This window comes from Trichosurus vulpecula, chromosome 4, assembly GCF_011100635.1.
Source record: "Trichosurus vulpecula isolate mTriVul1 chromosome 4, mTriVul1.pri, whole genome shotgun sequence".
In the NCBI taxonomy this organism is placed as follows: domain Eukaryota; kingdom Metazoa; phylum Chordata; class Mammalia; order Diprotodontia; family Phalangeridae; genus Trichosurus; species Trichosurus vulpecula.
Window position 1 is genome coordinate 155872677 of NC_050576.1, and position 26969 is coordinate 155899645.

The 26969-nt window shown below is 41.1% G+C and overlaps 1 protein-coding gene across 2 annotated transcripts in view; it reads left to right on the forward strand.

The window, feature by feature from the left end:
* The window catches only part of LOC118849049 (SLAM family member 5-like), a 41583-nt gene extending 15982 nt beyond the window's left edge, over nt 1-25601 (forward strand). Inside the window, exons 2-8 of one of the 2 annotated variants that reach the window (XM_036758130.1) lie at nt 10233-10580; nt 11694-11963; nt 13155-13220; nt 17680-17778; nt 21122-21216; nt 21515-21589; nt 23822-25601. In XM_036758130.1, coding sequence (XP_036614025.1) covers nt 10233-10580; nt 11694-11963; nt 13155-13220; nt 17680-17778; nt 21122-21216; nt 21515-21589; nt 23822-23887 — 1019 coding nt within the window. In that variant the 3' untranslated portion in view covers nt 23888-25601. The remainder of the gene's footprint in view (nt 1-10232; nt 10581-11693; nt 11964-13154; nt 13221-17679; nt 17779-21121; nt 21217-21514; nt 21590-23821) is intronic. The other variant, XM_036758131.1, reaches the window with a different exon arrangement.
* The last annotated feature ends 1368 nt before the right edge of the window (nt 25602-26969 follow it).

The following is a 26969-nucleotide window of genomic DNA, read 5'->3' on the forward strand; positions in this document are numbered from 1 at the left end:
AAGCCGATTATGTTGAAATATAGTTATCAAAACTTTTTAAGTCAAGTTCATGGATCTCAGGCTAAGAAACCCTGAGTTAGATTCTCAACTCCTCAAGGACAGGGACCATGCTACTGTGGTCTGCCTGGAACTTAGTACCTTAACAGTACCTCAATCAATCAGTATTTACTTATTGGTTGGCACACTGATCTGGAGTCCTTGGCTGTTGACATAGTCCCTTCTCCAAACAGAATGCCCAAGAAGTACTTGAAACCAATTTATCCACTTGTGAGAAGAGTTTAGCAGGGAAAGTACAGAATGAAGAGACAACTTTCAAAGTGTTCCCGTGTCCATGTTTTAGTGGAGGTCTGTAGTCCCTAAAACCATCCCAAATAGGAGGCCAAGAATAGCCCTGGTAATATGTGTCAAATGGCACTAACCACCCACTGTAGTCTGGAAGATAACAAAACATCCCCCCTGCCCAAAGTGAGCCCTAAACTCTCCAGCTTTCCTTGGCCTTTCCTCGGGTTGTTCCCAATGCCTAAATTATCTTGTCTCCCCCTCTTCATCAGCCAAACTCTAGCCCATCCTTTAAAGTCCAACTAAAATACTCTAAGGTTTTCCTTGATCCCACTGGTCAGTAATAACCTAATCCCTAGACCCCCCTTCCCCAAGTACTTTATTTTGCCTCTCTCTAGTGTTTTTATCATGTAACACCATGTATTATAGTTATCTTAATTTGTTTCTAACCATTCCTCTCCCCTGAAACCCTATGAGCCCTGTGAAGGCAGGAACTGTTGAGATGTTGGAGCCCAGCTTTCCTCAGTCCAAAACTGGTACTTATTCCATTCTGCTTTGTTATTTCTACCCAGAAATCTCCTAGGAGCACCTGAATACAAAGTGACCCTAATAATCCCATCTCTATTTATACCTAAACTTTGGGTCTATCAAAGTGCCTAGTATGGTGTTCTACAAACACTGTAGAAAATTAGTGAATGTTTATGACCATATCGTTTCAATAACCTACAGAGGCAGTCACAGCCATAGCTTGGAGCCACAGTAGCAGACACAGCAACAAGTGTTTTTCAATCCCCTCCTCTCCTGACCACTTCAGTGCTGCCACTGCCCTGCCCTCCTCCTCGCCTCCACCCACACCCCTCCCACTCAAAGAGAAACCTGCAACACTTCCTGGCTAAATTGTTCTCAGTTTTTGCTGAGGCCCCCAAGATGTAGGTGATAATGGAGACTTCAGAGAACAGAAATACACTATCTCAGCTGCTGTTCCTGCTGCCCTATCACAAAAGCAGGTCACAACTTTATCAGATGAGTCACACACACACACACACACACACACACACACACACACACACACATCCTCCCAGCATTTTCAAGGAGGGGGCCAGAATGACTAGCGACACAGAGGTCTACCAGGCAACCTGTTAATCTCACATCCTCCCCATCTCCTGATCCCAAAGCTACACAGTGTAGGGGCAAAGATGTTAGGATGAGTCTTTGGGAGAACCAAGGGCTAATAAAATTCTACTCAATTTTTCAAACAGGTGTTGGGGATTCAAAGGCCAAAAAAAAAAGGAAATGAGTTTTGGCTATGTGGGCTTCACAATGGCCTAATTCAAAAGGATTGGAGCTGTTTAGGAGACCACAGCCTTTGTCCTTTCCTAAGTAAGTTCTATTCTTGGGAGGGAAGAGTCACAGAGTTCACACTGACACCCTCCTCATTATAATAGCCAACATACAGTTTTGCCAAGTTCTTTGCATATATTATCTCATTTGATTTGATCTCCACAACAGCCTTGTGAAGTTGTTGTTCAAGTTGTTTCAGTCATGTCTGGATCTCTGTGACTCCATTTGGGGTTTTCTTAACAGAGATACTGGAATTATTTGCCATTTCCTTCTCCTCCTTGTTTTATAGGTAAGGAAACTGAAGCAAACAGGGTTAAGTGACTTGCCCAGGGTCTGACATCTAGTAAGGGTCTGAAGTCAGATTTGAACTCAGGAAAATGAGGCTTGCTGACTCTGGCATTCTATCCACTGTACCACCTAGCTGCCCTTGTTAAGTAGATGCCATTATTATCCCTTTTTTACACTGTGCCACTTAGCTTCCTATATGCAGGGAAGGGATCTGATCAGCCTTGAGAGTGATAATAAGTTATCGCTGGATCACTGCTATAGGTTAGACATCATGCCTTTCCTGGCAGTGGAGTCCAAGAAATTTTGCAATAGAGAGGCTGAATCACCAAGGATACCATTAGTAATACAGATAATAATGCTGAAAAAGTCAAGACTCAAGCAACTTATGAGTGGAGCTATGAGAAGGGCTCATGTGGGGAGAAATCCTTCTTGGTAGAAATCTTTGAGGTGTCTACTGGTTGTGAGGTCACATCCTGCTGGGTTTTCAACACCTCTCATGCTTTTTGTTTGGGGCTTCCAGGTCCAGGGACTAACAATATGCGTCCTAATGCCTAGCACCAAGGATCAGAGCAGGAGTCCTTTAAGGTTCCACAAACCTTGGTCAAGTTTAACCATTCTAAACAATTGCTCACTCAAGGCCCTGATTGCCTAGCAAATTGGCCATCTTAGTACAGACCAGATAGTGGGTCTTTGAACAGATCAACAGTCTTTGCTTTCAAGAAGAGGCACATTCTGTGGAGGGACAGGGTGATAGTATCCAATACCTCTGGAGTGTCAGCCTAGGATACAGCAGCCACAGGGCAAGAATAGAAGTTAGATGAAGAATACTAAAAGTTTCAGCCAGTCTTCTCAACCAGATCAACTGGCATCCTTGCACAAGATACTCCACTTCCCAGTTCTGTGAATTTCCCCTTGGTTAACCTCCATACTTGTAATGCTCTCTCTCTTCATCGTTGCCTCTTAACTTCTCTTGTTTCTTTCAAGTCCCAACTAAAATCGCACCTTCTACAAGAAGCCTGTTCCAAATGCTCTTTAATTTTAATGCCTCCCTTCTGCTTATTATTTCTTACTTATACTGCATATATTTCATTTGTATGTAGTTTTGGCATGTTGTCTCCATTAGATTGTGAGCTCCTGGTGGGGAAGCATGGTCTTCTTTCCTTTCTTTGTATCCCCAAAATAGAGCACAATGTCTGGCATACAGCAAGTGGTTAATAAATGTTTATTGACTAGTGAGTAGACAACAGGTGATCCTTTGTTGCTCCCTGTCCCTTTCCTCATGGCCCATACAGATAATTAATAATAACTAATATTTATAGAGTTATTTAAAGTATAAAAAGTGCTTGACAAATATTGTCTTATTTGATCTTCACAACAACCCTGAGAGGTAGATGCTATTATTATCCACTTTTTAGGCAAGGATAGTGAGATATAGGTTTAGTGATGTGGGTCATGCAGCTACTAAGTAACTGAGACTGGATTTGAACTCAAGTTTTTCTGATTCTAGGTTCAGCACTCTGTGCACTAGGCCACCTACCTGTTTTAATACATAGTAGTAGGTGGATACATTGGGGCTTTGCAACTTGTGTTGTAGGTCCTATATATCCTTAATGTTTCTTTTAATGTACCAATGAGGGGCATTAAACATGCTGCTCATATTCTTTGGAGTTATGGGTCAATGAGGTGCAATAAAGGAAGAAGCAGGGATCCTATCTTCCTACAAACATTTTAAATATCACCCAAGTCTAGAGGTCTGACTTTCGTGATCTGCTGTTCTCATCCTATCCATTAGGATCCTGGAAGTTTCTAGTTATGTGTCCTTCACCTTTCTCATATTATTCTCCATTTCCTGCATGCTGACTTATTGAGATTTCCATGTGTTTTATCTTATTTCCAATAGAATACTATCAATGATCCTACAAGACTCACAGGTCTGATGAGTGTTGGAAGTCTCTACCACCATGATTGTGGGACCCCAGAGGCTTCACTCATACTACCTTTATATTATGACCCACACCAAGAATAATGGGAAAACCAAATGCATGTGACTATTGAGAGCTTTCCCTTGAAATTTCCAATCTATGTCCTTGGAAGTCCTGGAGACAACAAATCTCATGAACCCACAGTTCCATTCCAAGTTTTAAAGGTGCACAATCCAATGAAGTGTATTTGATTCACCAGCTCATCTTCATCCATATGCCTTTATCAGCTTAATTCTATGGTTTTTCAGCTATAGGCCCACTCCCTGAACTTATTCTAAAATACTATGACATATTGCAGTTATTCTGTAACACTAAAACCATGGAGATCCTTATATACCTCTACTCCTTAGAAAGAGCCCCTTCCATACTTAGTGTTTTAATTTCTCTCCTTTCCTCTCTGGAGTCTACCACCTCTGGAAATATGAAACCCTCTTATTCTAGTTCATGATTGTGGACAAAGAAAGCCACCTACATACCAGCGTCAATGTCATCTGGCACCCTTAATGATGGTACCAGTTAAACAAATAATATGAAGAGAAACAATCCTGGACTTACAATGCCTAGATGAGCCGAGCTTCTCCTTTCCCTTATCTTAAGTTCTATCATCTCAAATCCCTCTAGTAGGTAAGAACTTGAGCCATATAACTTCACATAAGAGTCCTTAAGGATCTAGATTCCAACAGACTCCTTTTACCTACCAAACTGCCCAAATAAAGATATCTGGGCTCTTTATACTGACTGGCCACAGCATGTTTTTTGTCCCCCTGTTCTCCAGATCTACAAAATCAGGGAGCTGTGGTACCATCTCCTCTGAATCACCAATACGAGGGCCACCATTCCCTTTTAGATGCTTTGAGTCTCAGTCTTGGAATCACTTCTCTTTGCTTGGCCAGTGAGATGCAGGCCCAAACAAGTCAGGATACCTGTGTAGGGATGGCATTAATTCTGAAGATCCTACAAGTATTGCCCCAGGTGAATTTCTCCTTTTACTTGGTTCAATCTATGAACCTGAGCTCCTCCAAAATTATGACTGCCTCCCCATGGGAGATAATTGGGAAGTCCTAAAAGAAAGAAAGGAAGCATGCATTTGTTGAATATCCACTATGTACCAGGCACTGCACTGAGTATTCCACAAATATTATCTTATTTTATCCTCACAACAAGCCTGGGAGGTAAGCAGTATAATTATCCCCATTTTACAGTTGAGAAAACTGAGACAGTCAGAGGTTTGTCCAGGTCACACAGCTAGTAGTAAGTCTGAAGCTAGATTTGAATTCAAGTCTTCCTGACTCCAGGCCCATTTTTCTTTCCATTATTCACCTAGCTGCCTTGGAATACTGGGTGCCATCTTGTGGCATCTTGTTGGGATTTTCTGCTTCATTGTCCTTTCGAATTTAGCTTGCCCTTTACCAAATGTTAATGAAAGTGTGGAAAGAAGAGAAAAGTAAATCAAAAGCCATTACTGGCCTGAATGAGATAAAGAAATTGAGTTGGATTCATTTTTGGACATGCAGTTTAAAATACTGATTTGCTATGAACATATGGAAACAACACAGTAATACTGGAATGAAATGTCCATTTTTATGCTATGGCAATGTGCTACTGTAGAATAATAATTCTGTGCTGCAGAAACATTAGAATGAAATATTAATTGTGATATGCTATAAAAATCAAGGTACAATACTAATTGAGAGTAATTATTGTCATGGAATATGAATGGGAATCATCCAATAATCTTGTCCAGTGGAGTTTTGGATGGATACTAGGATACCTGTTATGCATGGCTGAAATTGATGCACACAGATACACACACACACACACACACACACACACTCCTTTTTTGTCTTGTCTATAAGATTTATGTGAGGAAATATAGGGATCAGACAAGAGACATCACAATATCACAATGATGGGCATGAGGATCCCCCAGAAGAAGATAATGTGACCTGGCATAATAGAAAGAACACTGGATTTAAAGTGTTGGGATGACGTGATCTCTAAGGCTCCTGGTTTTCAGCTCTCAATCTATAATCCTATGAATCCTGATTTCGTCACTTACTCGTTTTGTTGTGCGATCTTGGGCAAGCTCCTTGAGGCTCAAATTGCTAATCTGTCAAATGGGGCTAATAACACTTACACTGCCTCCTTTACAGAGTTATTGTAGGGAAAGTGCTTTGGAAAGATTAAAGCTAAACAAATGGGAACTATGGTTGCCTTTCTTTGCATCCCCACAGTGTAAGTACTTAATATAGTATAAGCATTTAGTATGTTTGCTGACTCACTGACTCACTGCAATGGAAGTTCAGAAATTCAGAAGTTATCCCAGGTTTTCTCAGTCAACCAGAGGCAGAGCTCTTGAATAAAAAATAGTATAAGAAAAGTGAACACTATAATTCTACCCAAAGTTCAGCTCCCCAGGGAGGATCCTGGTCTTCTCAGCTTTTTTTTTGAGTGTTCTTATTTGTCACTTTCCAGCCTCCTGAGGTAGAGTACATCACCAGGGGATCCCTCATCTGGAAGATCCCTAGATAATAAGGCCGATTGTCAGTGCTAGGCCTGAGGTGGCTGTGAGCTGCAAATGGAAACTTAAAGCGAGGCTTAAAGAAGGCAGGAAAGGAAGGAGTTAGCTGAATCTAGGGAAAACTAGTTAGACTCCAGACAGGCTTTGTAGACTCCTATCTCTTCTCTTCCTTCATGCCACTGCCAGATTAAATTTCCTTCTGAATAAATCTAGGCATTCCTCTGCTGCAAAATCTACAGTGGCTCCCTATTGCCTACAAAGTAAAGGTCCATCTTCTCTGCCTGGCATTTAAGACATCCATAGCTTGGTACCACTCTATATGTCCAGTCATTTCATATCATTCCCCTCTACATAATATAAATTCCAGCAAAAATAGACTGTTTGATGTTGTCCACATAGATCCCATACTTTGCCATCTCAATAACTTTCTTCACATAATTTTCTATTCCTTCAAATCCTCTTCTGTTGAAATCCTACCATTAAATGTAATCTCCTCCACAAAACCTTTCTTGATATATATTCCCTGTAAGGAGTCTTCCCCACTCCACTCCTCAGTACTTCAAGACTTCACATAACACTTTCTTTGTAACTCTCTTATGCATTTTTCATGGATCATTATGAATGAGAATTATCTGCACAGCTTTTTTAGCCCCCTATGAGGGGGCTCTATGAGGGCAGGAATTCTGTTTCATCTAAACTTTGTATCTCCCTCAGCACTAATGTAGCATTGTGAATGCTGTAGGTGCTTAGTAAATGTTGAAGCTGAAGGAATAGAGTATTCCAGGGACCCTTAGGATCTTTATATCCTCATTGGTTCCTGCAGCACAAGGCCAACATAACAGATGCATGGAACAAGCTGTTATCCGCAGGATGTGAATTCAGGACCACTAGAAAGGCCCCTTAGCTCCCCAAAATGCCACTCTTCCCAATGAAATGTCTTCCATTTCACCATTTGTGAGTCAGGTTTTGAGTAAGGTTTTGATCCCTGCTGAAGCTGAAAAGCCCCTAGGAAAGTTAATACATTAAACTCTATCAGTCTTTTTTACTTTCATGTAAATGAGATCTGAGCAAAGTAGGGTTTCATAAGACTTTCAAGCGAGAGAGCATGATAATAGGTGAGAATATGAGGTCTCTGAGTCAGAGATGAAAGTTGAAACTCCACCAAGAGGATGGAAAAGTCACAGAAAGTTGAGAGTAGAGTCACTAATTTCTTGGTCAAATAATTTCTTGGCCTAATAACTTGCTTTGAGAGCAATCTGTTTCTTTCTTCCCATAAAAAAGGAGTCTTTACTAGAAATAAACAATTTCCAAAATCATTCTCTTGGATTTGTCTTGCCCTTATTCTCTCTTTTACACCAAAGTACTCCTTGCAATATTTTGTCAAGGTCCTAGTTGAGCAGAAATTTGACTAAACGTTGGAAGCCCTCCTCCTTTATCTCAAACTCCTATTAGCTCTCAATCTTTAGCCTGTAAGAACAAAGACACAGTTGAACTTCATGTTACATAATAGTTATATTCCATGAAACAAATTATATGTAAGTTGAATTTTTATAATTTTTTGTGCAGAAACATTACTTTATCCATGCAGGGAATTCCCAGTAAGGAAACTGTCAACCAATGCATGCAAGCAATTGTTCTGTGAATTAAAATCTAAGTGAGTTGTATGAGGCACAGGGTGTTTAAGTGGCTTACCCAGGATCATACATGAAGTATCAGAGGAAGAATGGGAATCCAGGTTCTCCTGACCCCATAGCTAGCCTTCTCTCCATTGTGTCAGGCTACCTGTCTCATAATTTTAAAAACTAGAAGGTTAAGTATTTATAAGAACATAGCACTAGAGCTAGAAAGGATCTCAGAGGCCATCTACTAAAAGCCCCTGAATTACCAATTAACTTATGGAATTATTAAATTGATTTATTATGACCCAGATAAAAGGGGGGAATCTCCTGGAAGAGAACATGAGGTTCAGCCACCCCCCTTACTTTCTACCCATGAATTTATTGCACCTAGCTCTTTCAGGTAGGGGCAGCTGTGAATAGCTTACAATTTAAGTACTGGTATTCCCAATTTATGAGCAAGGGAATGGGACTGTTAGGGGGTCCCTCTGGGTCAAGGTTAGGGCAGGCACATCTGGTTAGGTTTTTGTTTGTTTGTTTGTTTGGATACTCACAAGGAAAGACCACAATGACAACAAGCAGGAAGTAATGCTTCAATCATACTTTAATAAGGCACAGAGAGAACAGAAGGAAACAACACAGAAAGTAGAGACAGATAGTATAGGGATGAGGTATGATGTGGTGGAGGGAAGTAGGCAATGTGGGGAAGAAAATGATGAGGAGGAGAGGTATAAAGAGTCAGTTACACAATCACATGTCAGAGTTGGAAGCACTAAGGTGACACAGACCCATAGCAGATGGAGAAGTTTGTGGTTTCATTTTAATAGGATTTTGGTGGTGGAAGATGGATTAACTCTTATCCACGTCACCTTAGAGTTAGTCCATCAACATATACATATCGCCTCAAAGTTATCAGCAACACTTTAGGATTAGTTCATTGGCCTAACACTTTGCCGGTGTTGTGCTGACTTTACTATACATATTTGGAGCTTATCTGAGGCTTACAGATGATAAGTTAGTAGAACCAAGGGCCCCTTACAGTAAGACCTTGCTAGCTTCCCCTACTTTAGCTCATAGTCTCAGGATGTGGCCTTAGTTAAATTATGAGACAAGTTCCAGTGGTTCCTATGCTCCCCTAATTTATGAGACAGTTTGCAAGGAACTGTTATCGCCCCTTAATTAATGGGACAGCCTGTGTCTTCTAGTTTCCCTTTTGCAATCTTACTTCCTACTACTGTCAATGTATACTACCTGTAATATTACAGTACTGGCTAAAAAGGGGGGATGGGCAGGGTAGACAGAACAGGAAACAATTTTAACACAGCCCCTCATTTTATAAATGAGGAAACTTCAGCTCTGGGAGGTTAAGGGACTTCCTCAATGTCATAGAGGCAGTAGGTTTCAGAAGCAGAATTTGAACTTAAGTCCTCTGGCTCCAGAATCTCTCTTCATTCCACTCTTTGTGCTTCTCAAAACTGATGGGGACACAAGCCCAAAATCCTGAGATAGGCCTACTGTCTCAGATAGCCAGGCAGTTAGATGAATTCAATTGTGACTCTGTCTATAAAGTAAACAGTAACCCCCAAATTTTTATGACAGATATAAAGAGAGAGTACTAGAAGTGGGATCAGGAAAACGGAAATTCCAAGTCCACCTCTGATGCTTACTACCTATACTAAACTGGACAATACACTTGATGATTCTGAATCTCAACCATTCTCTAGGATTTGTCTATTCAATTATAGATGGCCTGTGTCTGAGTTGATAGAAGGAATTCCTACACCAACAAATATGCACTGTATTTGATACATTGATATCATACAAATTTTCACAGAGAAAATCCTTATAATCCCTTACACTGAAAGTATTCCTAGGTGAAGGGAGTTTAGAGTATGATTTCACAAGGAATCCTCCTCAAGGAATTAAATGAGGTTGTACTAAGAAGAACCATATAATATCAGAGTTCGTACAATAAAACCTATACCCAAACAAATTTCCGGTACAACTTGATCCAAAAGTTGTCATCAAATCTCTATCTGAAGACCTCCAGTGATTGGGGGACTCACTGTCTTCCAAGGTCCCCCATCTACATTTATAATGGTGTTTACAGGACTTATCCCAAATCATAGGCTATGGTGCTAAGGGATTGCTATGTGTTGGGAATCAAGTATAATTGCTAGTACAGTTTTCCTTTTGCTTCCACAGAGCCAAGAGCTTCCAGAGAGAATGATGCCCCAATAATGGTGACAGGGATTCTGGGAGAGTCAGCTACCCTACTCGTAGAAATACCAACTACATATAAACTTGAGAACATAAACTGGTTTTCCCGTACATCAGTTGCTTTTGTGCAACCAGAAGGAACATCATTCAACATCATTACAACCCATCAAAATTATAAGGGACGACTGAGTATCCCACCTGAGACATACAACTTGAAGATTAGCCCACTGAAGATGGAGGATGCTGGACCCTACAGAGCTGACATAAATCTTCAGACCCCTACAACTACCACCAGCATCACCCTCACCAAGAACTATACCCTGCATGTCTACAGTAAGACTATAGTTGTGGACTCATAGAATATTTGGGCTGAGAGAGACCAAAGAGGCCCTCTAGTCCAACCCCTCATTTTTCATCCAAGGAAACTGAGGCCCAGAGAAGTGAGGTGATTTGCCTAAGGTCATATACATAGTGGCAAAACTAGAAAAGAAATGGAATTTCCTGATTTAGTTCTGTCTTGTTCCACTGGGTTATTTCCCAACTTATTCTTCAAAAGAATGCTGAAGTTTTCAATCAAGTGTTTCCTGGACCATTCAGTGGCTATCAGTAAGAGAACTTGACTCTAGAGAGTCTAGGGAAAAGAGGGTTAGAAAAGACATAGGTTTTGTCTGCAGGCCAGTCCAGATTTTGCCCTTTCTCTCTCACTATTGGCTCTTTCCCGTTTGCCTACGAACATTCTCAAGTCTCCTTGATCCTTTAAAAAAAACCTTTCCTTAACCTTTGTCATTCATCCAGCTACCATCCAATTAGTTTCCTACCATCTGCTGCTAAACTCCTGAAAAATGCTGTCTATACCCAATGGCTCTTCCTCCATAGTACTCACCTTCTCAACCATTTAAAAACTAGCTCAAATTCCAATGACTCTATGGAAACTGTCCTCTCTAAAGTTTTCAATGACCTTATAAATGCCAGATTCCATGGGTTGTTTTTTTTTTAATCTTCTTCATCCTCGAACCCTCTGCAACATATAATGCTGTTGATCATTTCTATGATCCTAAAATTTCCTCTTACTTGATACTTTCTCTTCCCTTGATTTAAAAAACAGCATACTTTCTCAGTTTTCCTCTTATTTCCCTAAATGCTCCTTTTCTATCCCCTTCAGGACTCTCCTTTAATTCTTCTTTTAATATGGGTGTTCTTCAAAGTTCTGTCCTTGGTTCTCTTCTGTCCTTATACTTTTCCCACTTGGCAACCTCATTCATTCCCACTTTGACGAAAATGACTCCAAAGTCTTCATCTGCTTGCCTTGTATATAGGTCACTTTAGCAAGAATGTTTCTCAAAACTGATTCTAGGGAGTTCAAAATTGGAAAAATTAACAAAGTTTATAAAGAAGGTGGCTTCATTATACACTCATTCTTATGCCTCATATTGTTCCATCCTATAGGACGACTGGCACCACCAAAAATTACTTCTGATCTTGTAGCCTCTCAGAACAACACCTGTAACATCACTCTGACATGCTTCATGGAGGAGGGAGGAGAAGCTGTGAAGTACCAGTGGACTCCTCTGGGAGAACAAGCTGTTGAATCTGATGGGAAATCTAGGCTTTTCATCTTCCAAAAACCTGAGGACTCTCATATAAATTACACATGCACAGCCATAAACCCTGTCAGCAACAACTCTCAATCTATACTTCTTCAACAACCCTGTGCAGGTAATCGTCTTCTTCCCAAAAGCCTCAGGAAACACCCTGAGCAGCTGTAGGAAGTGGGCCGCAGAAGTTCTGGTCTTTACACGGGCCGTGAGGATAGAAATCAAAACCAATCAAGGTCACAAGCACCCTTCAGTTCGCTTTAATTCAACAAATTTATTAAAACCTACTATGGACTGTGTTGTGCTATGTGCTGAGAGAAAGAAGACACAGACCCTGACCCTCATGAAACTTGTAATCTAGTAGAGGTTATTCTAATATATGTAACTATAATGATAATTTATGACAAGTACATTGAAGAGGTATAAAACAAAGTGCTCCCTGAAGTCTGAGTGGGAAGGTTACTTTTTATAGATGGGTTGGGGAAGACTTCATGCAGGAGACAGAATTTGAACTAGCCTTTAAAGTATGCAAATAAGAGATAAATTTATTATAGAGCTGATTTTATTATAGTGCTTTAAAGATTGCAAAATACTTTGCATATGTTGTCACATTTGATCCCCACAACACTAGAGGATAAAGACTTAGGAAATTAAGGCTAACTGACTTGCTCAAATCTCATAATGAGTAATTAACCAAGAAGCATATTTTAAGTGCATACAATAAGTAAGTCACTGTGCTAAGCACATACAAAGAGAAAGAAACATTGTTCCTGGCCTCAAGAGGTTTACTTCCTTTGGGGGAGATAAAACACATGCTAATAAGTAAATAGAAAATATAGAAAGGTAAGTGTAAGGCAATGGTAGGGAGGGAGCATTAACAAGTGGGAGGATCAGGGGTTATGAAAGGACTCCCATGGGCAATGGCAACCAATGTGAGCCTTCAAGGAAACTAGAAAATCCAAGAGGGGGAGGTGAAAAGGGACAGTATCCCAAGCATAGGGGACAACTTGTACAAACGCACAAAGATGGGAATCTCAAGTTTGGGGAAACCAAATCAAGAAGATTTGGGGCTGAAGTGTAGTTTCAGTATTATACATGTATACATTATACATATATACATTATACAGTAGAGGCAGTGATATAAGTCTGGAGAGGCAAACTGAAGTCAAATCATGAAGGACTTTAAATGCCAGACTAACGATTCTGCATTTTGTCCTGGAGAGAATGTACTTAGAGCCACTGAATGGGGTGAGGGTGGTGTGACATGGTCAGAGCCAGGTTATAGAAATATCACTTTGTTGACTGTGTTTAGGACGGAGTGGAAAGGAGAGAGATTGGAAGGAGGGAGACGATTATAAAATCCCTTACAAAAACCCAGGTAAGAGGCGATAAGATTCTGAACGGGGAGGGTGGCCATTGGAGTCCAAAAAAGAAGAAAAATATGAGTGATGTGAAGGTAGACTCTATAAGACTTTTCAAATGAGTGGATTTGGGAAATGAGGGAGAATAATGAGGCAAAGATTCCTCTGAATTTAGAAACCTTGGTGACTGTCAGATTGATGGTGCCCTTGACAAAAACAGAGATGTCAGGATGTTGGGTGGGTTTAAAGATAATCATAAGAATTTGTGTTTGGGAAGTGTTGAATTAGATCTGCCTAGGGGTAATCCCTGTGATATTCAGCAGCAGTTTATGATATGGGTCTAGAATTTGGGTAAGAGATGAAGACTAGAAACAGATATTTGAATGTCGTCTGCATAAAAATTATAATTGGACTCATGGAAGCTGATATCACCAAGAGAGAGATGACATAAGGGAAAGATAATGGAACCTGTGTCTGAACCCCGGAGTACATCCATGCTTAGGGGATGGAACATGGACAATGAAAAATAGTCATGCAGAGAAGAGGAAAATTTGTGGGGTGGGGGAACCAGTGAAACTCAAGTAGGAGAGAGAACCTAGGAAGAAAGGACGCTCAACAGTGTCAAATATTGCAGAGAGATCAAAGATAATGAAGACTGAAAAAAATCCATTTTGTTTAGAAACTAAGAGGTCATTGGTAATCTTGGAGGGAGCAGTCTTAGCTGAGTGTTTGAGTCAGAAACGAGACTGCAAGCATTTATATTGAATAACTGGTGAGTAAGTAGAAACAGAGAATGCTTTTTTTAGGTTGTAAAGGGGAGTAAAAATTTAGGATGATAGCTAGAGGGGATGGCAGGGTTGAATTGGGAAGAGCTGCATAAGTTTATCGGCAGCAAGAAAAGAATCACAGACAGAAGAATAGAAAAAGAGGAAAGGGGGAAGCCAGGTGGCACAGTGAGTAGAACACCGGCCCTGGAGTCAAGAGGCCCTGAGTTCAAATCTGGCCTCAGACACTTGTCACATTTACTAGCTGTGTGACCTTGGACAAGTCACTTAACTCCAATTGCCTTCCCTTCCCCACTCAAAAAAAAAAGAGAGAAAGAGAAAAGGTGATGTTGTGCAAACTCCTGAAAGAGACCAGTAGGGAAAAGCTTAAGAACCCAAGTAGCCAGGTTAACCAAGACATACTCTAATATTGAACAAAAGAGGAGAGAATGGGTAATGATGTTGAGTGTATTGAGGTGTAGAGTTAGGAGAAGAGGAAACTCATTACAGATAGCCCCTATTTTTCAGTAAAGTATGAGGCAAAGACCTTTCCTGGGAGTGGGCAAAGAAGAGTCATTTAGGTGGATTGAGGAGAAAAATGGTTTGGAACAACTTGGTGGGGAATTAAATAGAGATTCACTAAGATAAGAGTAAAAAGCTTGGTGATCAACAGTAAAGGCCCAATTGAGCTTTGATAACATAAATTTGTAGTGCACCCAGTCAGCACAGCTGTGTGACTTCTTCCAGTAATATTTAGCAGCACTAAGAGTGGGGGAGGGGGAGGCACAAAGCAGATGATGGAATTAACTGAGGGTCAAGTTTTGGAAAGGCATAAGTGGTAAATAAGATAAGGTAGCACAGGATTAAACAATAAGGAACACTGTGGGTTTTCGAAGATTCATCATATGGTCAAGGTTGTGAAGGTAGGAAAATTTGGAAAGAGTAAGAGTGACAGACTAGTAAATCAAGGACAGGCAAAATGACAGGAGTCCCCAATAAGGATAAATAGCACTTGTAAAATGAATGAAGGAGAAGGAGAAATGGAAGGATAAGAACTGATGAGAGAATTTCGGTACTCTGGGTCATGAAGACAGAGCATCTATAAGTGATGAGGACATCAAGGAATGAGTAGTTGAGATACAATAAAGGGGCAGATCATAGAAGATGAGGAGGTCAAGGAACTGGGATGCCCATCTGTTTGAGGTGATATGAATATGGTGTTGAAGTCTCCAAGTATAAGTGAAGAGAGCTGGTAACTCCTTGAATGATGATGAAAAATGTCTTGGTGGCCATTAGATAACAGCAACCAGGATCCAGATATGGTGAAATATCCAGATTGAATGACGCTGAATGGAAAGGTTGCTGAGTAATGAAAGAAGAAAGAAGCTGCGAAAATGGCTCTGAGAAGCAAGGAGCATGCAAACTCCTCCTTTTCTTGTTTTCTGTTCCCTTTTGAGACGAGTACAAGCCATAAAGTAGTTCCAGATTAAATGAACCTTAGGACTCAGGTTAAAAAGTGGGACTCACTGTGGAAAATTATATTGATTGCTTATGAGCTATCATAATGTTTTCTGCATTTGTTTACGGGTTCCTATGAGTCCTTTGTTCCTTCTGCATTTTCTGTAGGGTGAAATTAAGTCTCCTCAAAACTGGGGCAGCTAGGTGGCATAGTGGATAGAGCATTGGGCTTGAAGCCAGTAAGATCTGAGTTCAAATCTGGCCTCAGATACTTACTAGCTGTGTGACACTGGGCAAATCACTTAACACCTATTTGCCCCAGTTTCTCATCTGTAAAATAGGGCATATGTTGCAGAAGGAGATGGCAAACTACTCCACTATCTTTTCCAAGAAAACCCCATCACATATAGTGGGACAAGACCAAACAAAATGAACAACAAATATCCGACACTACTTGTTATCTTCTGCACTCATACGTGAACTGGGGACCCTGTTACCCACATATAAAGAAACCTAAATGTGATCTATAGAGATAGGGCACATCGCGTAGGTACAAAGGAGTACCAGGTGAGTAATCCTTCCTCTATCAATGCAGGTTGGAACCTTCTCTGAAACTTAGAGTTTTAGAGAATTGCCTAGAACACTGAAAAAACAAGTGACTTAAGTGACTTGTGGCAGATCATACAGCCAATCAATCAATCATCAAACGTTTATTAAGCACATACTACATGTTGAGCACTGTGCTAAGTACTGGGGATACAAACAAAAAGAGGAAAATTAGTTTCTGACCTTAAGCAATTCATATTCTAATGGGGAAACAATATATATAAATTACTACATGTCAAATAAAGGACTTAAACACAGGTCTTCATATCTTCAACAGTGGCTCTTTATCGACTACATCATGCTGCTTCTCTGATATGAGAAGCTATACAACTCTACTTAGTATCTATATTTATGTCCTATATTACTACACAAGCTATATTTTGAGACTCTTCTGAGTAAACTCAGGGTAAGGGCATAAATAGTACAAGAAAGATAGTCTTTTTAGGATAGCACCAAGGTCGAACTCATCCTGTGTGAGTTCAGAGAACATAGTTCTGGCATGGGTTACACTCTGAAATTATTGTACATGCACATGTTGTTTCCCCCAGTAGAATGTATATTCTTTGGGAACAGAATGTTTCAGCACTTTGTATCCCTAGCACCTGGCCCAGAGCCTGGCATAAAGTTAACAGGGTAAGTACGTGATCAACGCTGGTTGAATTGAATTGAATGAAGGACAATGTCTAAGTACCTAAAAGGGTGACCAGGAATGCAGCAGTTTCTTGGAGCCAGGTTTCTACAAAGGGAAGGGAAATTTCTGCTCTCTACTGGGCACTGTACCAAGCATCTTAAAAATACCTTCTTTAATCCTCATAACCCTGGAAGGTAGATGCTATTATTATCCACATTTAAAGCTGAAGAAACAGGCAAAGAAAGATAAAGTGACTAATACTAGTACACAATTAGTATGTATCTGAGGCCATATTGAACTCAGGTCTTCTTGACTCCCAGGCTTAGCACTCTATCCACTCTGCCACCCAGATGACTTGATGAGTGAAGAAAAAAATGAAAGGAGTATAAGAGGAAGAGGTCTAATAAGAGAAGTTTAATAACAACAGAGATTCCAGGGGCCTTAACAAAAGACAAAGTCAAAGCAATAAAGGAATTCAGGGGGGATATTGCTGAGGTGGATGGGGACAAAGGAGTAAGAAACGGAAAAAAGACATTTTAGTAGATTCAACCTTTGACCCTGAAACACATACATAGAATACACAGAGGGGAGGAATATGAGGTAAATCTTGCAAAATAGAGAGCTGGGGCAAGTGGTAGAGGATATTGAATGCCAGATAAAGGAATTTTACTTAGCAGGTAATAGGGAGCCACTGAAGATTTTTGAACAAGGGAATGACATGACTAGAATTATGAATAAAGATGAAGATTTTCGTAATTTAGATTCCCAGGAGAGGAAAATCCCAATGTCTATAACAGACTACATTCCCAATCTCCCTGGGGTGGATCTTTCCTGGACCTTAGGGTAGGTCATGATCTTGGCAAAGAACCTGGATTCAAGTGAGCCCACTCACCACCTGGGACTGTTCAGTGAGAAGTCTAGCTTTGTTTTATTTTGTTTGATGATGATGATAATCATCATCGTCATCATCATCATTATGGAACTTCCCCTGCCATTTGTTTCTTCTTCTCCTTTCAGGAAGGTCCTCTAGTTCACTCTGGTTTATACTGGTGCCTCTCCTTGTAATAGTAACTTCAGCTGGGATATTGTTTTATCTACAACGCAAGAAAACAGAAGGTATGGGGTTCTGGGGAGGTAGGAAGAAATGTATTCTCTTCTTCTTTGGTTTAGATTTTGGTCTCCTTGAGAGGGAGAACGCAGGGAAGTCCCTAGGGCTCTGGGGAATCATGCCCTCCCACATTTCCCTTTCCTTTCCACGGCCTTTCTAATAAGAATATCTCATTTTATCTCAGTTTATCTCATTTTACATTATCACATACATTGACACTGAGCTGGAAAGAATTTACTAATGTCACAGGAAGAACCTACAACTCCCAGCACAAGTTAAGGTAAAGATCAGGAAGAAATTTCATTGCTGTTACTCACATCAGGGGAAAATGAGTTGACTGACATTTTCACAATCGGCCAAATGGGTTCTCTTGACAAGCAATTTCCAACCAATCTGTCGTATGAAGCCAAGTGAAGAAAGTTGTGTCACAAATTGTTACTCAGTACAAGGTAACTGTTTCATGCAAGGAGAGAGATAGAGAGATGCAACTCAGATATGGGTTTGCAACGTCTAGCAACATTCTTATCTGTCTGAGGACACTGGAAATGATAAGATATTATCTAAGTGTCAGCTCACTGGCTTAGATTTAGAAAGCCAGTATGATGTTAGTATTATATCCTTAGAATGTTAATCTTTAGCTTCAATTATTTAAGTGTTGGTGGGAAGGGAGTGGGGTCCTCTCTGGGTGTGGTGTTGTTATTCAGCCATGAATGACTCTCTGACCCCATTTGGGGTTTTCTTGGCAAAGACACAGGAATGGTTTGCCATTTTCTTCTCCAGCTCGTTTTACAGATGAGGAAACTGAGGCAAACAGGGTTAAGTGACTTTCCCAGCATTATACGGCTGGTAAGTGCCTGAGGCCGTATTTGAACTTAAGAAGATGAGTCTTTCTGATTCCAAGCCTGGTGCTCTCTCCACTGTGCCCACCTAGCTGTCCACAGGCACTGGGGATACAAATAAGAAAAGAAAGTTCCTGCCCTTAGGGAGTTTATAATCTAATGGGGAAAGATAATACATAAAAGGAAACTGAAAAGGAGAGAGATTCCAGGAGCCTGATAGAGTAACATGATGATGTACATGATATTCATGGAGTCAAGACCAAGCAGAGCAGCTGATGGGAAAGGAAGTTAGCTAGAAAATTCTGAGCCCTTTCTAAAAAGGGTTAGCTTTGGAAATCATTTATTGCTCTACCTCACCCCCAGCGCTCCAATAAGAAGGGAGAGGCAACTTCAGTCCCAAGGAAGAGTTAAGTATGGATGCTGAGTCAATCAATTGCCAAGATGATGAGATTTCAGATGATCAGCTTGTTCAGACATGGACTAAGCTAGATGGCCTCTGAGGTCCTTTCCAAACTCCAACATTCTATGATTTTTTTTGAAGCACTGATTAGTTAGGTGGGCAGCTAGGTGATGCAATGGTTAGAAGCAGGGGTGGGGAACCTGCAGCCTCAAGGCCTTGCGTGGCCCTCGAGGAATCCAAATTTCTGTTCTGTAAAGTTTGGATTCAGTCAAAGTGCCACATTGGAGGACCTCGGGGGCCTGGGTTAGAGCACAGGGCTTGGGGTCAAGAAAGGTTGAGTTCAAATCCAGCCTCAGATGCTTACTAGCTGTGTCATCCTGGGCAAGTCACTTAACATCTCTGCCTCAGTTTCCTCCTCCATAAAGTAGGGAAATAATAGCACCTAACTCCCAGGATTGCTGTGAGGATTGAATGAGATAATAATTATAGAGCACTCAGCACAGTGCCTGGCACATAGTAGGTGCTTTATTAATGTTATTGTTATTATCCAATCTTGTGACCCAAAATTATGTCACAAAAGAAAAAAGTCTTCATGGACTAGTGCTACAAGCTTTCAAGGACTGTGGCCAAACTTCTAGACAGAAAAATAGAACTTCCTGAAAAAATTCTTACCAATTTTAGTGCTAAGAATTCAAATATAAATGTTTACAGTCTTCCTATGTGACTTAAATCTTTTCTATGTTTAATGTTTGTATTTAGCCTGGTACAGGCAGTGGGGCTGAAGGTTTTTGAGGGTGATGAGCCAAATTATGATATTCCTAGGGGAAAGGGGATGGGGGCAAAACAAGATATATATATATATATATATGTATATATATATATATATATATATATATATATATATATTATCAGGTAGAGAAATGACCCCCACTCCAGAAAATATTGAACCAAATCCTTTATGTCAGAGGACAGACCCTTAGGTCAGATTTGCTTCCCTGTGTTGACCTCTAGCCTCAGATTTCTTCTACATGAAATAAGGATAATAATACTAGTACAACCTGCCTAACAGGGATGTGGTGAGGATATTTTGATTATTAAGACCCTATAGTGCTACCAACTCTAATCAAAATCAACTCTGAAAATATCCCCTATGACCTGCCCCAAGAAAAAAGAGGACAGCTAGGTGGTACAGTAGATAAAGCGCTAGTCCTGGAGCTAGGAGGACCTGAGTTTAAATGTGGCCTCAAATACTTACTAACTGTGTGAACCTGGGCAAGTCACTTGACTCTGTTTGCCTCAATTTCCTCATCTGTTAAATGAGCTGGAGAAGGAAATGGCAAATGACTCCAGTATCTTTGCTAGGTAAACTCCAAATGGGTTACACCAAGTTGGACACCAGAAATCAACAAAACAACAACACGAAAAAAGATTCACAAATGTCAATGTAGTATGGTATACTATAGTGGAAGGATTTCTGGACTTGGAGTCAAGAATCCTGGGTTTGAACTCCAGCTCTGGCATTTAATAACTGACCATAGGCAAGTTATAGTACTTCTCTAGACCTCAGTTTTCTCATCTCTAAAATGTGGACATTAATACACTGCCTAAGTCATAAGACTATTAGTAATAAAATACTTTTTAAGTATTATTTCAGTAAATAAAAGTGTTATTAATTTGACCACTGGGGGGACTATCGGCTAAGTGTCTGACTTTATTGGTGATAAAGGTCAGAAAATTATAGTCCCACACTCACCCCAATGATTCTGTGCTCCTCCTAAAACAAGAGGTCACTCTGGGGTACCCATTAAAATCTCTATAGCTCCCAGAGTTGTAGATAGAGTTCCTCTATCCCCTAGCTTCATCTCTTTTGTGAGTGTCAGGGTTCCCTCTATTAGCGTAAGAGTGTGGGAAATGGCTTAATCCAATCAGACTCACTGCTCAGTATGCTCTTACTCACTGGGAAACTCAACCCTCTTCCTTGGAGAAATCATCTTCCTTTACTGGGCATCCATTCCCCAACCTGTAGAAAGTGAGGGGACATTGGACTATCTCTAAGGTTCCTACCTACCAGGCTCTAACATGCTATGAATCTGTGAATTTGTTATATTGTAGGTGCTGATTCACAACTCACTTCCCAGATCAGGACTCCAAAGGACTTTCTGCCACCTGCAGAGAACCGAGTCTATGATGAAATTAGCGTGCCCAAGGTAAGCTTGGCTTGATCTCTCTCTGTTGGGGACCAGGATGAGAAGGATGTGAGCTAGAGGGTTTGACCATGTATTGGCTCTTTTATATGGAATAAAAAATCCTGCCCTTCCCGGTGCTCCAAACCTTGCCCCTGCACTGAGGCCATGCATTGGGTAGAACTGAGCCTTGATTTGAGGTCTGGAGGGTCTTTTTGATCATAGTGAGGCCTGGGAAGGGCCAAGGAAAGAGATAAGGGAAAAGTATGGGCTGGTGTTTCGGGTTACCCTGAGGACTGGGACTCATGATAATATTTTACAGGTAATTGTCTCCAAACCTCAGAAGGAAGAAGAAGCCTTAAATACAATTTATTACACAGTGCAAAAGCCCAAAAAGGTAACTATCTTTCCAGTTTGATTTCATTTTGGATTTCTTGCCTCCTCTCAGGTTGGCCCAGAGGGTTCTAAGGTCCTTCTGTCTGGGGTCTTCATCACACAAGAGGACTGTCGTGGTTCCACCTGCATACTCTCTGTGTGTCCCTAGGGGCAACTCCAGTTTAGTACCCATAGGCCAGATCTTGAATGCAACTGTGACTTCTTCCCTGCTCTAAAAGTTGCTTCAGTAGCCTTTGACAAGAAACTCTCTAGACACATAAAACTCCACAAACACACACCCACGCCCAGCTAGCTACACATCCATACCTGAGATTCTGTTCCCTATTGTCACATGTGGTAGAATCTTACATGTGGTGGAATCTTATGTCATTTCCCTATTCAATAAACACAAGTGGCTCAATATAAAATCTGGCTTTTAAAGACCTTCATAAGCTTGTCCTTTCCTACCTTTCTGGTCTTAGATCTTATTTTCCTCCATTGTACTTTACAATCCAGTGACACTGACCTCCCTCATACAACATTCCATTTCCTGAATTCATGGATTGTCACAGGCTGTCCTCTACATGTGGAATATTCTCCCACCTCATCTCTACCTCCTGGCTTCCTTCAAGTCTCTGCTAAAACTCACTTTTACAAGTAGTTTTTCCCATTCTTTCTTAACACTAGTGCCTTCCCTCTGAAATTACCTCCCACTTATGTTGTCCATGTCTTATTTGTACACAGTTATTTGCAAGTTGTCCTCCCCTACTTTAGATTGTAAGATCCTAGAGAATAGGGATTGTTTTTTTCCTTTCTTTGTATTCCTAGCATTTAGCATAGTTTCATGGCAGTGGTGGGAGTCAAATAAATTAACAACCAGTTCTCTGCCCTAAAGACCATTTTAAGTATATGAAAAGATATGCCAAAAGGTAGTTTAATATTTCATGCATTTAATACTGAAATAAGAACAATAAAAGAGGTACACAAAACTAGATTATAAGAAAGAGTTTTAAAATATTAATGAAAAAATATTAAATAATACCTGACCAAAATGTATCCTTATGGAACAAAGGCAGCCACATGACCACAGCTGCCAATATTGGAACATATGCAGAAACAAAACTCATTCTACCTATTCTAACTCTTTTTTTTCCTTCTACTTTCATGGCTTCCGAAATGGGCCATAAGATAACCCTTGAAATCTGTATTTCTATTGGTTCATTATGTCCCAACTTCCTATTGGTTTCACCAGTCAGGGAACACCAGTGCACTCATAATATCTCAGGGGAATTTGGAGCATAACACAAAGCAGAAACAAATGACAGCTTGTCACCCCCTGGTTGTTTGGCACTTTTTCTCTTTATGTTATATGTTTGTTTACTGAAGTAACAAAAATGAGAGAATTAAAATGTAGTATTTCATCAAAGATATAATGAGTTTTGAGAAATGAATAAATGAATATTACAAGCATAGTTCCCTTCAATTTTTTTCACCTATGGATGGAATGAACATTACTATGGGTGCTTAGAAAATACTGTTGCACAGATGAATTTTAAAAATGAGTAAGGAACACAAATTTGTGATTTCCACATTGGGCGGCTGCTCAGGTGCCTGCCTTAGAGAGAATCCTAATTATAAGTGCCATTTTAACAACTGGTTCATCGAACCCAATGTAAAATTAGGTATCTGTTCTGCTGAACCAGTGTGTACAGGCTGAATCCCACCACTGGTGCGTGGTACACAGTTATCAATTATGCTTATAGTTTTGTTACCCACTAAATGACCAGTGTGAGTGTGTTGCTGCTGCTACTGCTCACTTGAAGGTCTCCCAATGGCATCACACTTGAAATTATAAGAGGAGGGCAAAGAGAATTCCCTCCCCTCTCCCTTCGTCTCAAGATAGTGGCAATAGGAGAGACTGGGAATGCAGGAACCTCGAACCTGGCACTTCATCTCAGGTGCAAGATCACCTACTACTCTCCACCTCCCCCATCTTTCTCCTTCTGTTCTGTTTTAAGGAATAATCCCTAGCAGTCCCTTTAGGGGCCTTGACTAGCCAAGTCCTATGGGATCCAGAAGGGGACTTGCAAATCTTCATTATCTTAGGATAGGATATTAGGTCCCTTTTTTGGAGGGAGAAACACCCTAAGACTAAAACTGATACCTGGCCAGCTCTTGCCTGCTTTCTATGATTTTGTAGTTCCCTGACTCCAGCTTAATATTAACATGCCTTTTGTCCTCTCCTCCTGTACAGATGGAAAATTCTTACTCATCTTCTACCAAACTTCTTGGGACCTCTGCCAATGAGGCTGTGATCTAGAGACAGAGAAGCTTATTCTCTTCCCAGGAGTGGACGTTTGATGGCAGGAAGACTTCAGCCTGTTAAAAGAAATATTGGTTCAGGCCTCATACTGGTCAATGAGGCAAACTCAGGAAAAGAAGGAGAAAGTATTTTATTAGCACACCAAGGCAGCAAGCAGTTAGAGTGCAGCCAGACCCATTACGAACTGAGCTGGTTTTTATAGACTGGAGTAAACAACTTCTATATAAGAGCAGAAGTATGTTGATTGGTGATGCAGCACTATAATTGGACCTACATCATTCCTCTGTCTTTAACTGCATCATCTTAATCTGGGCTGCCTGTAATACAGGGTAGGCCTTGAGAGTAGTGCCTTACACTGGGGGAGACACTGTAAACATGAGCAACATACAATCCCCATCACAAAACACCTGAAAAGATCCACAAACATATTCCAGCCATGAGAGATCAGAAAGCCAAATAATTCTTATATTTTCTCTCTCTGTGAAGTCCTCACAAGAATTATCTCCCGCTCAATCTGACCCCATGCCCAAGAGGGGTATCCCTTCCCTCAAGGCCAAGGGGACATGTGCATGTATCCAGCAGCTGGTCCAGTTAAAGTCATGGCTGGCATTTTTGGATTACACATACGTAAGTGTTGAGTATCCTGCTCCCCCATCTGCTAGGGCACAAAGCATGGCATAAAGTGAGGAAAACAAATACATGGTAGATTGCAGATGACGTATTAGGTCCTAATTATCAGAATCAAACACACAGGTGACCAAGGACCACTGATTGTTGTTGGGGTTTCTTCCCAGTTTAACTGGGTCCAGGGGCTGATCAGAGGTTGCTTCTTCTGTTAGGTTGAGGTCAATCACAGCAGGCTTCAGATGGTAGTGATGTATCCAGGTTATCCCCTTGGCACCCTTGATGGCGGTATGTGTGGTCAGCAGGATCTGGAAAGGCCCATTCCAAGAGGGCTGGAGAGTAGATGTCTTCCTGATGTTGTGGATTCACACATTGTCTCTTCACTCAAATGAATACATCTGCTTTTCCAAAGGCAAAATAGATGTCAAGGCTCATCATCAAGGCCTCCTTCCAGATCTGTGAACTGGACTGAGATCACATATCTTATCAGTCTTTCATTACCTGTGGCCAGCCTCAGGCTCTGAGGGTCCAGCCTCCAAGTAGTAGGAGGTCATCTACTGAACAGAATTTCAAAAGGTGACAATCCATAATCCTACCTACCAGAACAATACAAGGGAAGTACCTGAAAACATTTTAACTGTGTTTCCTGGCATAAGTTTCCAAAAGGGTCTTACCTTCCCTATTTAACCATTCAACTTCCCCTGATGATTGTGTGAATGATAAGGAGTATGCAGGTTCCCAAATCATTTGGAGAGTTGCTTAGTTATTTCTGCAGTAAAGTGTGGCCCCTGGTCTGAGTCAAGACCAGATCTTAGTATTACGTCCTGGATCAGACACCTTGATACTGTCTTTGCCGCAGCATGTTGTCACCGGAAATGTCTCTATTCAATGGCTCAATTGTTCTCTGCATAGCAACACATATTTGTAACCTATAGACTGGCAATTCAATAAAGTTAGTCTGCAGGTGTTTAAATGGTAGGGTCACCCACTTTCTCCCCCTTTTGTCATGGTTTTTTTCCTCAAGGAGTTGAATGGTTGACAAGAAAGGCAGCTAGAGATCATACGATGGGCCTCTGCATCAACACCAGGCTCAAACCATGATCAGCAAACTTGCAGTAAAAGAGCCTGGGTTCCCATATGTCCCAGGACATGGAGTTGCTGACACAGGAGGTGCACTAATCATTTAGGCACAATCAGGCTCCCACCTGGCACAACCCACATTCTGTCTTGTAGAATGATTTTAGGTCTGGTCACCAAGATGTTGATTTCAGCCTCCATGGCTAAGAAAGAATAGCCATTTGGTGTACTAGCAGACAGCATACAGACAGCTTAACAGACAGTATTTTTGGCAGCTCTTGAGGGCTGCAGCCCATTTGGCCATCTCATCTACAAACAGTTGCCAACTTGCAAAAATGACCACCCTCTGGTATGGGCCAGGAAATGCATCACAGAGATGGCCTCTGGGAGCAAGATAGCTTAAAGGAATTGATCAATAAGTGAGGCATGAGCTATTGATTTACCATTTGCAGGGATGAAGCTATGCTGTTTCCACAAGACACCAGTGGTGTTGCAGACCCCAAAGGTATATTTGGAATCAGTGTAAATGTCCACTTAGAGTCCCAGGGTCAGCCAGTATGCCTTGGTCAACACCACCAACTCAACTCCCTGTGCCTCCAATGCATTACGCAGTATAGTTTCCCACTCAACAACTTGGGTGGGGGGAGACACAATCACTCCCATAGTCACTCATACCCCATTTTCATAAAAGGAGAAGCCATCTGTGAACAATGTAAGATCATATTTCTCCAAAGGAACATCTGAGGGGTCAGGCTGTGGTCTCTCTGTAGCTTCAGTTACCTCAAGGCAGTCATGTGGCACTTCATGGTCTTTTCAAGAAGAAGAGTGGCTGGCTTTCAGATATTATAGTGCTACAGGGAAAGGTTAGGATCAGACAAAAGGTTTACCTCACATGCAACCACTAAAAAACTTGAGCCTTAGATTGGAGTAAAATGGCAGCAATACTATAAGGTGTATAGACAGCCAATGCCTGGCCAGAATGAGGGGTTGGGTCCTTTTTGGAGCTCAACAGCGGTCATGAGAGCCCAAGGCACCCCACAGCACCTTGCATAACAGGATCAAGTCGGCAACAGTAGTAACTAAGGGCCCTATGATGGAGCCCCTCTAGGTGAGAACTTCCAGTGCAATTCTTCTCTGTTCATGTACAAAAAGGAAAAGAGGGTTGTCATAAGCAGGCAGTCCCAGAGATTGTGGGGAGGCTATCACCCACTTCACTTGCTTAACCATTTCCTTCAAGGTCTCTGAGGGTGTGAAGGACTCAGGGCCTCTTTAACCACATAAGCAACTAGTTGCTTGGTGAGTTTCCTTAGTGCTGGAATCCAGTGGCAGCAGTATCCCACAGTCCCCAACAGGACATGTATCTGGTGCTTTGTTTTTG